The sequence below is a fragment of the Haliotis cracherodii genome, unplaced genomic scaffold, assembly GCF_022045235.1.
Source record: "Haliotis cracherodii isolate W230 unplaced genomic scaffold, xgHalCrac1.p SCAF_13, whole genome shotgun sequence".
NCBI lineage: Eukaryota > Metazoa > Mollusca > Gastropoda > Lepetellida > Haliotidae > Haliotis > Haliotis cracherodii.
The window spans coordinates 31,474,536-31,489,208 of NW_027266268.1; the positions used below are offsets into that span (position 1 = coordinate 31,474,536).

Below are 14,673 nucleotides of genomic sequence, written 5' to 3' on the forward strand. Positions count from 1 at the left end.
ACACATTGTACCCATGTGGGAAATCGAACACGGGTCTTCGGCGTGACGAGCGAACACTTTAACCACCAGGCTACCCCACCACCCCTCAAAATTTGATAAGATATTCTTCTATATCATTACATATATTGAAGGATATTGTCAGTCCTAGAAAATGAACCGATCTGAAACCCTAGCCGATTTTAATCGCCATTATAGTTCATATTCAAGCATACTTTGATAACTTCATATTGATATACGTATTAGGGCACTGATCTCAAAGCTAATGTAAATATCCAAGGGTTGCTACGAAATACATTGTCATGAGGTGGTATATATCTCAACAGCAAAGTCATGGTGTGATAAACAATACAATAGAAAGCATTGTCATGTTATGATAAGAGATTGGTTCTTGTCCATGGGATGACCGAAGTCCCAAATATATGTCGTGATGTTAATATGGACTAAATACTGGCAAGGATTACCTAGACGTACTCAGAGGGCAGCATTTATGGTACATATTCCCAAATCATGTTAATATAGAACAGAGCTACAGATAAGCTGCGTATTTGCGTAAAATAGCCCCCAAAACTACCTCCTCAAAACCCAATCACTTTCAATTAACTTCCGTACAGAAACTAATGCATTAAATAAAAAACACAATTGTTTGAAAACAGCACACAGAGCTAATTTCCTAAACCAATTACGAGCTAATTTACTTTCCGAGTCAAGCCTATATTTAGAACCGTAATATACATCAAAACATTATTTCATCTTTTCTGAAATCTCAAAATGCTTACTCATATCGGGAAAAACCCAATAGAGTGATGAATAGATGAGTTAAAAAATATTGGTAACCCAATGAAAAATGTAATAACCCAATTAAAATAGAAACCTTCTAGTAAAAACTCAATTGCTCAAAATGTTATCTGGAGCTCTGTATAAAAATTAAAAACGAAATGTGAAGCAGACTTTATGATGATGTGGGCGTTGATGAGAACCAAGACTACCTCCTTTTTTTTTTAGCCTAAAACATCGCTGTGGGTGAATACACGACCTCATGGCAACAGATCCACAATGTACGAGACTTAAATCATAACAACCCTGTTCTCATCCTCTAAGAACTGTTTCATCAACAAATGACTTACCTTGTATCTAATGTGATTACCTTAACAGATACACACTGGATACTGATATCACACAAATCTCAACTTAGACAGTATATATGGGTGTCTCTAAACAACGCCATGTTTCATCATCATGTGGGTCCAACAGCCATGGGCTTCAATTGTTGCCAGTTTCAAAAAAAATATTTTCTTCATCCCAAATAAGTTTCGAACAGGCTTATATGGAATATGAGAACTCTTTTGTTCAGTCAGCTAACAGAGAAAAAAAATAATATTAATTGTTGCCAATATTAAAAAAATATTTTTTTTATCCCAAACAAGTTTCAAACAGGCTTATATGGAACTTGTGAATACATTTGTTCAGTCAGTAATCAGGCTAAATTAATATTACTAAAAAAGAATTTTAAAAAATATAAATAATTAGGTTTGATGTGGTAATGCATCACTGTTAAAAGTTGTTGTCAACATGCGGTGTCCTATGCTACCGTAGTGGTCCCAAATGATGGATCTGAAACAGGGCCTTGTTATCGGTACATCGCAGTGTCCATCTTCATCCAAGTGCCTCATTACACAGTCCGAGACCAAGATGGCCGACAACAACGGGATTCTAGGTCCCTCTATAACATGGCAGGGCATATACAGGCGTCCTTATCAGGCTATAGAGAGGGGCATCAGGTCTATTTCGCCACAGAAATTCATTCCACTCAAAATATTACCTTAATTCTCAATACTAGTAAAAATTATATGTAGAAGTCTTTAGATACAAATAAAACAATTCTTCAAACAAAATTAGATAAAAGTCTTACTGATGGAGTCTACCTTATTATTTGATCAATTTCAAATAAAATTTTAAACACGAACTTGGCAGAGCTTCAAACTGACGTGAAAAATCCTGGGTCCAAGGACCCATAAGGCCTTAATAAATTAATTATCAGATTTTCATGTAAAATATGTAAAAAATGTGAGGCAGGTCATATTTTACTTTTAGGGTTTGCAAACTTTTAGCGAAGACTTTTCCAGAGAATTAGGCCAGGTTTCACTGTAATAATATCAATAAGTAACAACAAAACAAACTTTGAGAGGTGTTAACATGGAGAACAGGTAATAATTGACTTTTATTTATTTTCCCATCACTGAAATATCACCAGAAATGAAATACTTGAACAACAATATTATTTTCCATGACTCTACCATGATTTTGAAACAATTTTGTTAACTCCCTAACTATTCCAGAAGAGGAAACTCAGCAATATTCCAGCAATATGACAGTGGTCTGTAAATAAACGAGTTTGGACCAGACAATCCACTGATGGATATCATGAGCATTAATTAACGCAATTGGGATACGGTGACATGCATCAACAAAGTCAGAGAGCCTGACCACCCGATCCCGTTAGTCGCCTCTTACAACAACCATGGGTTGCTGAAGACCAATTCTAACCCGGATCTTCATGGGTAAAGTAAAGAATGAAGGGCAGACACATCCAAATGTCTTCATCTGTAGGGGATATCCAATATCATGATGACAGGAATCAAAATCTAATAATAACCTATCAAGGCCTTATGATGAATAATGGTCGGGTTGTAAAACTACAGTTCCGATGGACTGATAGGGATCTGGTGTGTCATGTGTTTTTTTCAAAGGGTCAAAATTCTGTATCCCTGGCAATCTGAAGCACTGCTCTGCTGTAAAACCATGTGGTATTCAATATTTTCAAAACAATACAAAAAATTCTCATGATACTACTAAAATAATGACAAAACACTCAAATCCATTGGCAATTAAACTTGCAAAATGACCTTACATTAATGATAGCCTCTACCTTATAAAAAAACAAAAGTCTTAGATTCTTACCAAGCATTAGTAAATAATGGCATTATTTAAAATATCTTCAAAATACATCAAGCATTTTAATGCTGAAAGTTGTTGAAAAAAGATTTATCATAAGATAAAAAAGAAAGAAATAACAGAGAGGAACTGATTTCTGAGCTAGACTTGCGGGGGGAAACTTAAAAAGGGTTTCTTACCATTTATTCTGAGGTCAGCCTTGGACTGTGAATGTCTAAGCTACTACGTACAACACGATAAATCGTGAAGAAGTAGCAACAACATCGGACTGTGGGACAAAGACGAGCTAGTATCAAGGATACCTAGACAGTTGACAGGGGTCAAGGTCGATGACAGGTAGTCGGCACAGGCATCCACGGCGCTCACGATTTTCAAGCGTCGAGCCATCGCGTAGACCTCTCGAACATCCTCCGCTGGAACTGTCAATCTAAAATAGGAATGACGTATTAAGAATATTCAGCAAGATAGATGATTTTTCAAAAAAATATTAAAGTTAGAAAATGTTGCCTCACTTTGATTGGAATTTTCTGCAGAGTTTTACATATAAGGCCAGGCGTTTTATATTTTTCGGATTACGGTTTCACCGACTCTTATTTTTCAGGATATGTAAAATAATAATAATCAGATTTCTCTTTTTTTCCCCCGCTGATAGCCACGAGTCAGTTATTTTATTTGTTATCATCACCTTTTAATAAAAAAAAATAGGAATTTACCGTTGTAAACTAGTAAAGCGATACATAATCTATCTTTGTTGATCTCTAAGCCGAACATGAATAGCCTCCCTTGACATTTGTCTGTGTTGTAAGTGGTAGAATTTTTATTGTTACAAGGGGCTTTTTCGTCACAAATGGTGGTTTTTTGAGCACAGAATATGTTCATAAAGTAAGCCAGAGGCATTCTGCATTTTAAAAAAATGGATCTCGTTTGTTTTTTTCCCCCCCTCCAACCCTGGACTTTGGGCTGAAAAATCTGTAATCCTAAAAATAAAAAAAGCCTGGCCTAAAAGTCATGAAATATTGTCCGTTTACTTTCTTATAGTTTTGGTGACAAAATGAAGCCACCTACTGAATGGGCCCACAACTTAATAATCCACTTTCAAACACCACAGATTGGTTGTCAAACAAAGCTGGGATTAATATCAATATTGGAAAACTCAACTTACCTTTAATTATTAAACACAAAAAACTTACATGGAAATATACACTCATTTACGGTCGCAACTGTCATAACTGTTCATTATGAGAATGTAGTACCCAAGCAAGAGTAACTCCCCTATATTACAGAATAAATGCCATAACAGTTCTGAAAAATTTCAACGAGCCATTTCGCGATGCCATAGTGTCCGTATGCTTGGGGGATTGATGCTCAATAACCACACTGCTTCTTAACAGTTTGTTTGTTTAATGTTTAATGTCGCACTGAGCAATATTCCAGCTATATGACAGCGGTAAATAATCAAGTCTGAACTAGACAATCCAGTGATTATACACCATGACCAGCAATCTATCTATGCAATTGTGATTCGATGACATGCATCAACCAAGTCAACGAGCCTGACCAACCAATCCTGTGAGTCGTTTCTTACGACAGACATTGTCGCCTCTAACGACAAACATGGGTTGCTAAAGACCCATTCTTCAGGGATCTTCATGGGTTGAGTATTAACAGCAGCTTTATGTAAGTGTTCCTTTGCATAAAACATGTCATACCAAACCAAATGCTTGGGCGTGACATGCTCAGCCAGATTTGGACCAGAAAATCCACTGATGGATATCATGAGCATTGATTAACCCAATTGGGATACGGTGACATGCATCAACCAAGTCAGAGAGCCTGACCACCCAATCCCGTTAGTCGCCTCTTACAACAACCATGGGTTGCTGAAGACCAATTCCAACCCGGATCTTCATGGGTAAAGTAATAATGAAGGGCAGACACATCCAAATTGTCTTCATCTGTAGGGGATATCAAATATCGTGATGACAGGAATCAAAATCTAATAATAACCTATCAAGGCCTTATGATGAATAATGGTCGGGTTGTAAAACTACAGTTCCAATGGACTGATAGGGATCTGGTGTGTCATGTGTTTTTTTCAAAGGGTCAAAAGTCTGTATCCCTGGCAATCTCTGCATTGCTCTGCTGTAAAACCATGTGGTATTCAATATTTTTTAAAAATACAAAAAAAATAATCATGATACTACTAAAATAATGATAAAACAATCAAATCCAAACACAATTAAACTTGCAAAATGACCTTACGTTAATGATAGCCCCTTATAAAAACAAAAGTCTTAGATTCTGACCTACAAGGGTAGATCTACGGTGTATTTTTTTCTGCGCTTGACATTCAAATTTTTTTTTTCCAAAATACTGAATCTGTTAGAGGGGGGTGCGCATTATACATGGGTGCACACTTTAATTTTTTTTTCTCCCAAAATGCTGAATCCGCTAGAGGGGTGTGTGCATTATACATGGGTGTGCACTATACTTCAGAAAATACGGTAATGCTTGGACACGACTGATGCTCAGCCAAGTACGTCCAAAGCACAGCGGGAGTCCCCATACAGCCAGCATTGTTTACATACTTGCTATATTCATATATGCATATAGTTGTCACCCAATGCTGATCACAATGATAAGTCTGTTGCATTTCTGTGTGCTGTTGGCATCATAAACTGAATCGTACAATAGCATGCATGGTCTGATAGTCAATGTTTACTGATTCGTTTCAGGTGAGAATTTTTAAAAATGAATGCTGGCATGTGATTAGTGAACACAAATACTAAACAGGTTTCGGAAATAACTGCAGGTTCGTGATAAATTTTTCTAAATCTCCTAAAAATGTTTGAATGGAGGCATGATATTTCTTAATGCTTTATAGTGTCATGTAATGTAATGACAGAAGGGAACCATTTTCCTCGCTGTAGTGAATTGGGACAATAGAATGAGCCTTCTCAAGTTCTCACTGTTATCACAAATAGTGAGTGAATATGATTTTACGCTGCTTTTAGCAATATTCAAGCAATATCACGGCGGGGGACACCAGAAAAGGGATTCACACATTGTACCCATGTCGGGAATCGAACCCGGGTCTTCGGCATGACGAACGAACGCTTTAACCACTAGGCTACCCGACCGCCCCTTATCACAAATACCCTGGACCTATTTACAAACATATTGTTTTGGTGGAGAGTGATCGAATAATGTTTTACGCCGCTTTTAGCAATATTCCAGCAATATCACAGCAGGGGACACAAGGAAGGGGCTTCACACATTGTACCCATGTGGTGAATCGAACCCGCGTCTTCAGCGTGAGAAGCGAACACTATAACCCCTGTTGTGGTGGAGAGTGAGTGAGTGAGTTTGGTTTTACGCCGCTTTTAACAGTATTTCAGTTATATCACGGCGTGTCAGCTTAATGTGGGAGGAAAGCCCAAGTGATGCAGGTGTCAGACGTTTACCACTTCGGTGAAACCCACGAGCACAGGTATGGTGCTGACAAACCTAGAAACATAATCGGGGCGAACCGGGATTCCAACCCACAATCATAGGTTTCTGGCGTGCCCAAGGGACGCAACTCTGCACAGCGAATCGCGGCGCCTTAGACGACTGGGTTGTGGTGGAGAAGGCAGGTAGTTGCAAAAGCTGTCTCCTTTAACAGCCATGACAAACTGATAAGAGGTTTGAATCCCCAATTCCCGCAATCTTGTTCAGTCAGTTCACACATGCATGGGTTTTAAACAAAGAGGTAGCTGTTACTACTAGCTGTTAAGCTGACATGCTGTGATGTAATTTAATGACTAACATTGTGAGCAACATCAATGTTGTCGGCGTATGTCGACACCCTATCAACCATGTCACTGAGTCTGACCACCCGATCTATCTAGTGATCAAGTCTGACCACCCGATCCATTTAGTCACCGAGTTTGACCACCGGATCCATTTGGTCACCGAGTCTGACCACCGGATCCATTTAGTCACCGAGTCTGACCACCCGATCTATCTAGTGATCATGTCTGACCACCCGATCTATCTAGCGATCAAGTCTGACCACCCGATCTATCTAGTGATCAAGTCTGGCCACCGGATCCATTTAGTCACCGAGTCTGACCACCCGATCCATTTAGTCACCGAATCTGACACACCCCCCCCCCCCCCCCCCCCCACCCCACCCCAAATTATTCAAAACCCAATTACTTTCAATTAACTTGCATACAGAAAGCATGCAATAAATGAAAAACTCAATTGTTTGTCAACAGCACTCAGAAATACCCAATGAAGCTTTTTTAGCATGCGTACAACGGAGATAATTTCCAAAACACAATTACGAGCTAATTTACTTTCCGAGTCAAGTCTATATTTAGAACCACTATATACATTTAAAATATCATTTCAATTTTTTTTTTAAATCTCAAAATGCTAACTCATTTTTGGAACATAACAATAGAGTGCTGAATAGTTGAGTAAAAAAATATTGTTTACACAATGATGTAATGAGCAAATTCAAATAGAAACCTTCGAGTAAAAACTCAATTGCTCAAAAAGTTAACTGGAGCTCAGGGCTCCACAAAGCGATCTTAGCGCTAAGGTGATTGTAACTCCCATTCTTTAACACTGACTTACGACAGTCGCAGCGCTAAGATTGCTTTGTGGAACGGGGCCCTGGTAACACTTCAATACCACATTCCACACATACATCCAACACAACACCTCCATCTCCAACGTCAGCAACTTGCCTTCCTGTGTACATATAGTCTAACAAGTGGCTGAATCCGCTGAATTTCACATCTTTCAGCTTCACCATGCTGCTCGTCTGGATGGAGTCGTCTCCCTTGGAAAACAGATCGAACAAGGTGGCGCTGCTGGCAGCAAGGACTGCGCGGTGGGCAAAAATCTCATGGTTATCAACAACCAGTTTGACATCACAGAACTTCTGGCTTTTCCGCAGTGATCGGATGGACGTCAACACATCGTCGTTGTGAGTGGAGTTGGCGAAGACCATCCCTTCCAAGTCCTCCTCCTCTTCTTCTGGGTAACCGTTACTCATGGCCGACATTTTCACGTCGCCAGTCTCAGTTCTGAAACAGAGAAATTACAAATGAATACAACACTAATCCCAGAGTGCAAAGATCAAATATGGTAAAGAGAAATAAACAACAGCGCTCAAGGTCGTCTGATAAGGGTTAGGGTCCATCCTTGACTCTCCAGGATAGTATATCTCAATATTGTATGAAAAATACCTTACACCCACTCATCACCAAAGTTTTGTTTAAGAATTGGTGTCGCCATTTCCATCTCTCATGTCACCAACTTGGCATAGAATTAAGAAGCAACTGTCTGAATTAATTAAGTGTCTGTGTTAACAGAATGGCTTGATCAACAGGGTGTCTAAACCATGTTCCCACTAGCTTTTCTAAACTGCCAGTCCCAGTGGATCTTTAGTCCCCACCCCCATCACCAATTTTTGCCAGTCCCAACTTCGAACACAAAAAGACCCAGTTATGAAATGACCTGGTTTAATTCTTTCAACATTTTGTTCAATGCACTGTATGTTGATGGCTGACATATTCAATGACGTCATCCCTGAAGTAACTTAGATCTACACACAATTCACACAACGTTCAATCACAATTTTTCAATGGAATATTTCACTTTGGTTTGAGACGAAGTGGCTACAAATGGATACTTAACCTCGAAGAAACGTGAAAAGTTATTTCTTTGCACTAAAAATAGACTACGGGACTTTATAGTCCACAGGGACTAGCAGTCCTATGAATTACCAGTCCAAGCCTAATTTTATCGATAAAAAACTGGTAATTACCGGTAAACGGGAACACTGCTGAATTAACAAGGAATGTTTTTTTTCGTTCCATATTTGAAACAATATAATTTGCCTTGATGTTCTGCATGCCAATCCGTATGAACAAACTCATGAAACTTCTCATTACACTGATATGACACGGAAAGTATGGGTTTACCGGAATAGCTGTGAAATATTAAGATTACGTTAACAGCTGGTGTAAGTTAAGGATTTTTTTTGTTCTGAATATTTTTCGGTCTATATGCTTATGTATAATGTAGCAACTTGATGAAAATGCAAATATAACACCTGCTACATTAGTAATGTGAGGTGAGGTGAGGTGAAATGGGGTTCAACATCAAGATTATTGTGCTTAAATAGCGACGGGCATGCACAGGCATGCAAGAATGATTGTTTTTTCTTGTCTTGACTAATTACGACTTGTGCTAGACAAATGATATGCCATGCCGCAGTTTAACATAGATGCCCCACTCAGACACAGTATACTGACTCCCAGCTAACCATTCTATTTTTTAGCCCATCGAGATCCCATGCCGCAGTTTAACATGGATACCCCCCACACACAACGTATACTGACTCCTAGCCAACCAATCCTTGTTTCAGATCCTTGGTCCCGGACATGTGCAGAACATGGATATATCGAACTACAAGGGACCAGAGAAATCAGTTTGTTACATACGTTGTTCGTTATATACGGTTTTGCTCGGAAACGTTCGCCATCTTGGCTCAAACAAAACACAATACACATCCACATTTACACACGTTTCCTCCTGCATCTACAGGTGATGGAGTTAAAAAGTACCCAATGATACAAATTCAAAAAAGATTGATGCAATAGTCGAAAGAAATAATATCTGAAATTATTACTTTATCTGAATACTATGTTCCAATATCATGTTATTCTAGTTACACCTTTCATATGTATATATATTACTTAAAATAATTAGCAATTTGGTACAGGTGATTGCTATTACATGTACATTGTATTTTGATTGCGTACAGCCAATTGTCAGTGACACTTGAAACTAAGTGAGATTTCTCAGTTCGCTATACACGTCACGAATTAGTGGTATTTGGGCTTGTCAGGGATCAGATATCAGTTCACTATAAATGTTAGTACACTGTAGAGAGTTTGTTATGTATGTAAATTTTAAATGATAATATATAGGAGATAAATCAGAGATTTTTTAACGGTTTATTGTATCCGTTTGTTCGCTCCGTCCGTGTTCTACTGTACATGGATGTCGTAATAGAATGTGTTGTAGATGTTTTGGTTTGGTTTGGTTTGTTGTTTAACGCCGCACTCAGCAATATTCCAGCTATATGATGGCAGTCTGTCAATAATCAAGTCTGGACCAGACAATCCAGTGATTGATATCATGAGCATCGATCCACGCAATTGGGATCGATGACATGCATCAACCAAGTCAGCGAGCCTGACCATCCGATCCCGTTAGTCGCCTTTTACGACAAGCATAGTCACCTTTTATGGCAAGCATGGGTTGCTGAAGACCTATTCTACCCCGGATCATTACGGCAAGCATGGGTTGCTGAAGACCTATTCTACCCCGGAATCTTCACGGGGCGTTGTAGATGTAAGACACAGGACAATGGAGGATAGTACATAATAGTCTTGTAACATAACCCCCAGTCATCATCCAGCATAATGTCGCCTATGTCTCATAGCAACAGGGCTGCCAGCCCAACAAGTTGGGAGGCCATGATTATAGGACACTTTTTTATGGATGGCAACTTTTTTTATTCTTTGTATGATGCTTCATAGCTACTTCCTGCTCCTTCATCCTGGGAATGCTTAGTAAGTGCATAGAGTACTGATCATATATAAATCATGATGTCTACACAATACAAGGTGGGATGAAAGTACAAAGCTAACAACATAATTAAGAAGCCAATGACAAAGGTTGTGTGAGTGAGTGAGTGAGTTGGGTTTAATGCCGCTTTTAACAGTATTCCAGTTGTATCACGGCGTGTCAGCTTAATGTGGGAGGAAAGCCCCAAGTGATGCAGATCTCAGACGTTTACCACTTCAGTAAAACCCTCGAGCCCGGGTATGGTGCTGACAAACCTAGAAACATAATTGGGGTGAACAAGGATTCGAACCCACAATCATAGGTTTCTGGCGTGCCCAAGGGACGCAACTCTGCACAGCGAATCGCGGCGCCTTAGACGACTGGGGCACCCATGCCCCCGATATAGGATGAATGTATAAAGATGACAACATAATGACGAAGCCGTTGGGATATGTTTAAGACAGCAGTAGTTTTAAAGTAATAAGGCACACAAATGTTGGAATAAACAAAAAATTCCAAGTTCAAAACATGAAAACAATCATACATATTTTCAGAAAACCCACATATCAAAAGCAAACTTTGCACTGTACCTTTCCCATTACTATTAGTATAGAGTGAGTGAGTGAGTATGGTTTTACGCCGCTTTTAGCAATATTCCAGCAATATCACGGCGGGGGTCACCAGAAATGGGCTTCACACATTGTACCCATGTCGGGAATCGAACCCGGGTCTTCGGCATGACGAGCGAACGCTTTAACCACTAGGCTACCCGACCGCCCCTATTAGTATAGAAAGTGTTCCTTAAATTTGAAAAGAATCCATACAGTAGATTTCAAGTTATAGGTCGCACAGATGTTGAAGAAATGCAATTCTAAGTCAAAAAAAGAAAAATAGTTGTGTTTTGCAGAAAATCCAAATATTGAAATCAAACTACGCACTGCACCTCTCCTATTGGTAAATAAAGTGTTTACCAAGTTTGAAAAGAAATAATAATAATCCATTTGTAGGGCACATTTTTCACGCTTGATGTCATGCTTTGTTTTGTTTTAATTGTTTGTTGTTTAACGCTGCACTCAGCAATATTCAAGCTATATGACGGGGGTCTGTAAATAATCGAGTCTGGACCAGACAATCCATTAATTGACAACATGAGCATCGATCCACACAATTGGGATAGAGGATATGCATCAATCAAGTCAGAGAGTCTGATCACCCGATCCCGTCAGAGGCCTCTTACGACAAGCATAGTCGCCTTTTACGACAAGCATGGGTTGCTGAAGACCTATTCAACCCGGATGTTCACGGGCCCGATGTCATCCTCATAGTGCACCATTATTGTCCTTATGAATGCATTAGTCACAATGCCATGATAATAAGCCTCGATATAGCTATACATGCACCATCGCAAGCTGCTGCAAAGCGTGACCTAACAGTAACATGATCAAGTCGACATGCACTAAGTGCATGTCAAACAATTTCAAGTTTGCATCTAACCATGCTAACCCTTAATTGTCCACACAACATCAATCTCTATCACACTCAATACCTCGAAGTCTTATTAACAATACTACATCCCAGCGTTATGTGTAATTTGTCCAGCTTTCTTGGGCTTGATGTCATCAAAATTTGGGTACATCAGATTATGTCCTGTGTCCTGTTCCACAAAGCGACCTTAGTGCTAAGTTGGTCGTAACTCCCATACTTTACCATAGGCTTACGATCAACGTAGCACTAAGGTCGCTTTGTGGAACAGGGCCCTGCACTTTCGCGTCATCAGGCACTGAAGTTGACGTCACATCTAAATTATCCTACCAATGAGTCATTATGTAGTATATGACGGTTGCCATTGCCACATAAATACTGTAACAGAAGTACGAACTGTTTTAAAAATCAGGACAGTTCATCAGAGATATGAGATTTACTTATTTAGACTTGTTCAAGCATCTAGGCAGGCCTCAAAGTTTAATTTTTTACCAAGCATTCACTGCTTGATGGTGTTATAGTTTGCTACCACTTTGAGTGAGTTTGGTTTTAGGGCACTTTTAGCAACATTCCAGCAATATCACAGCGGGGGACACCAGAAATGGGCTTCACACATTGTACCCAAGGGGGTAATCGAACCTGGATCTTCAGCGTGACGAGCGAACGCTTAAACACTAAACCACTTTGAACAGTATCTCACATTCAGGCCTCAAAGTTTAATTTTTTACCAAGTAGCCATATTTGGCTACAAGTATTTTATTATCCAGGCAGCCAGTGGTAAAACCAAGAAGTCAAGCCAATATTGTAGGTAGCCAAATGCATTTGAAATTATCTTTTAGCAAATAACTATTTTAATATGTACAAGTCATAGCACTAGTCTTGGAATTGTATATTAGTGGAAACTGTACTTGATTTTAGTTATTTGTGACTTAAACCATGATGCTATTTATGCTACTAGATTATATAGGTATGTCCTTGCTTATCGATCTGAAATAAAATACTAATTCCATTAATATTTATGTATTTCTGTTCATTGTCGACTATAGGAGGAATTATGCTTAAGTACAATTATTAGCAGACATGTTTTCCCCAATCAGCTATTATTTAATTTTGTGTCTTTTAATGTGAAGCAATAGAATTTTGTCGCCACAAGATATTTTTCAAGGTAGTCATTTAGCAGTAACCTCTGAATTTTGGACAGTAGACAAATTAAAATTTAGGTCGAATTAGCAACCGTTTTAGTCGCAACTGTGAGGCCTGCTATGTTTGCAACAAGGTTGCCATGTCAACATGCACCGGGTGAAAGTTGAATCCAGTCAAGCCCTGCATTACCATCCCATCCTACCGGGTACCCATTCATTGCTGGGAGAACAGATAATGTATGTAATATGTACGTAGCAAAGCAGAATGTTTTAAAGGATTTTCACTTCTTGGTTCTACTAACTCTGGGTCTTGAACAGTAAGCAATGTCCAGTTATCAAGCTGAAAGCCCCATATTACACTTCTCATTGGAGGAGTCGTGTTGGGCTCTTGTTGCATCTGGGGCTGTCGGGTAGCCTAGTGGTTAAAGCGTTCGCTCGTCACGCCGAAGACCCGGGTTCGATTCCCGACATGGGTACAATGTGTGAAGCCCATTTCTGGTGTCCCCCGCCGTGATATTGCTGGAATATTGCTAAAAGCGGCGTAAAACCATACTCACTCACTCACTCACTCTTGTTGCATCTGCTCCCCGGTGATGAAGACAAACACTGCTCGTACACATACATAAATCATAAACCATCAAATCGCTGCCCCAATTATCACCATTCCCAGAATACACCAGTGAGGCTGTGTTGCTCACGGGCGATCATGTATTGATCTCGGATGACAGTATAGCTCTGATAATTAGGCAAGCCAATACGTGCACTACATCGCTTGTGTAGACATTCAGCAGCAGGACCATATCCATCATTACGTCAACAATTCCGATCTCATTACAACACAAGATTTTGAGATACATTGGTGATTAACAATTACCATTTCCTGCAACGAACCCTTCGCAGGACGAGAATTTGGGACTCGATAAGGTTGCGAGTTGCCACTGCTCCAGCAATAAACAGAATAGACCCTGAACCTCAAAGAGACTATGGGTCAACGAACTGTGCGAAATTAATAAAGGCCGGGCGTCTAATGGGAGAAATACAGTATGTTATGGGAATGTGTTCGCTTTGTTAAATTGTTCTTTTCTGTTTGGGAAAATTTAATCATAGAAAATGTTCCTGCATTGATTTTATGGAACAAGTCTGAGAAAGGATTTGGAATGGTATCAAGTGATTATCAGCTGACCATCTAATGCATTTTGCTGAGTAATCAATTTGTGGCGCACATGGATGTGCTTTTAGCATAGGTCTTACGAAATATAGAACAAATTCATTTTATTACTTTCCACTGAGGATCAAAAGGCCTAAAAAAAATCATTTTACGTAACAACACCCAAAGAACTCGGGGTCATACAGTAATATCACCATCTACATCTGTTGTAAGTCTTCCTTTAATGCTGCCATCAGCTTCAAGTACACACCAAAATAAGTTGTAGCAGGCCTCCGGCTCGTGGTATATAACCTA

The 14,673-nt window shown here is 39.4% G+C and overlaps 1 protein-coding gene across 4 annotated transcripts in view; it reads right to left on the reverse strand.

The window, feature by feature from the left end:
- LOC139459838 (influenza virus NS1A-binding protein homolog) overlaps positions 1–14,673 on the reverse strand; it is a 54,743-nt gene that overhangs the window by 14,381 nt on the left and 25,689 nt on the right. For all 4 annotated transcript variants that reach the window (XM_071241546.1, XM_071241543.1, XM_071241544.1 and 1 more), the window contains exons 2-3: positions 7,692–8,033; positions 3,255–3,379 (exon numbers count right to left, since the gene is read on the reverse strand). In XM_071241546.1, coding sequence (XP_071097647.1) covers positions 3,255–3,379; positions 7,692–8,011 — 445 coding nt within the window. In that variant the 5' untranslated portion in view covers positions 8,012–8,033. The remainder of the gene's footprint in view (positions 1–3,254; positions 3,380–7,691; positions 8,034–14,673) is intronic.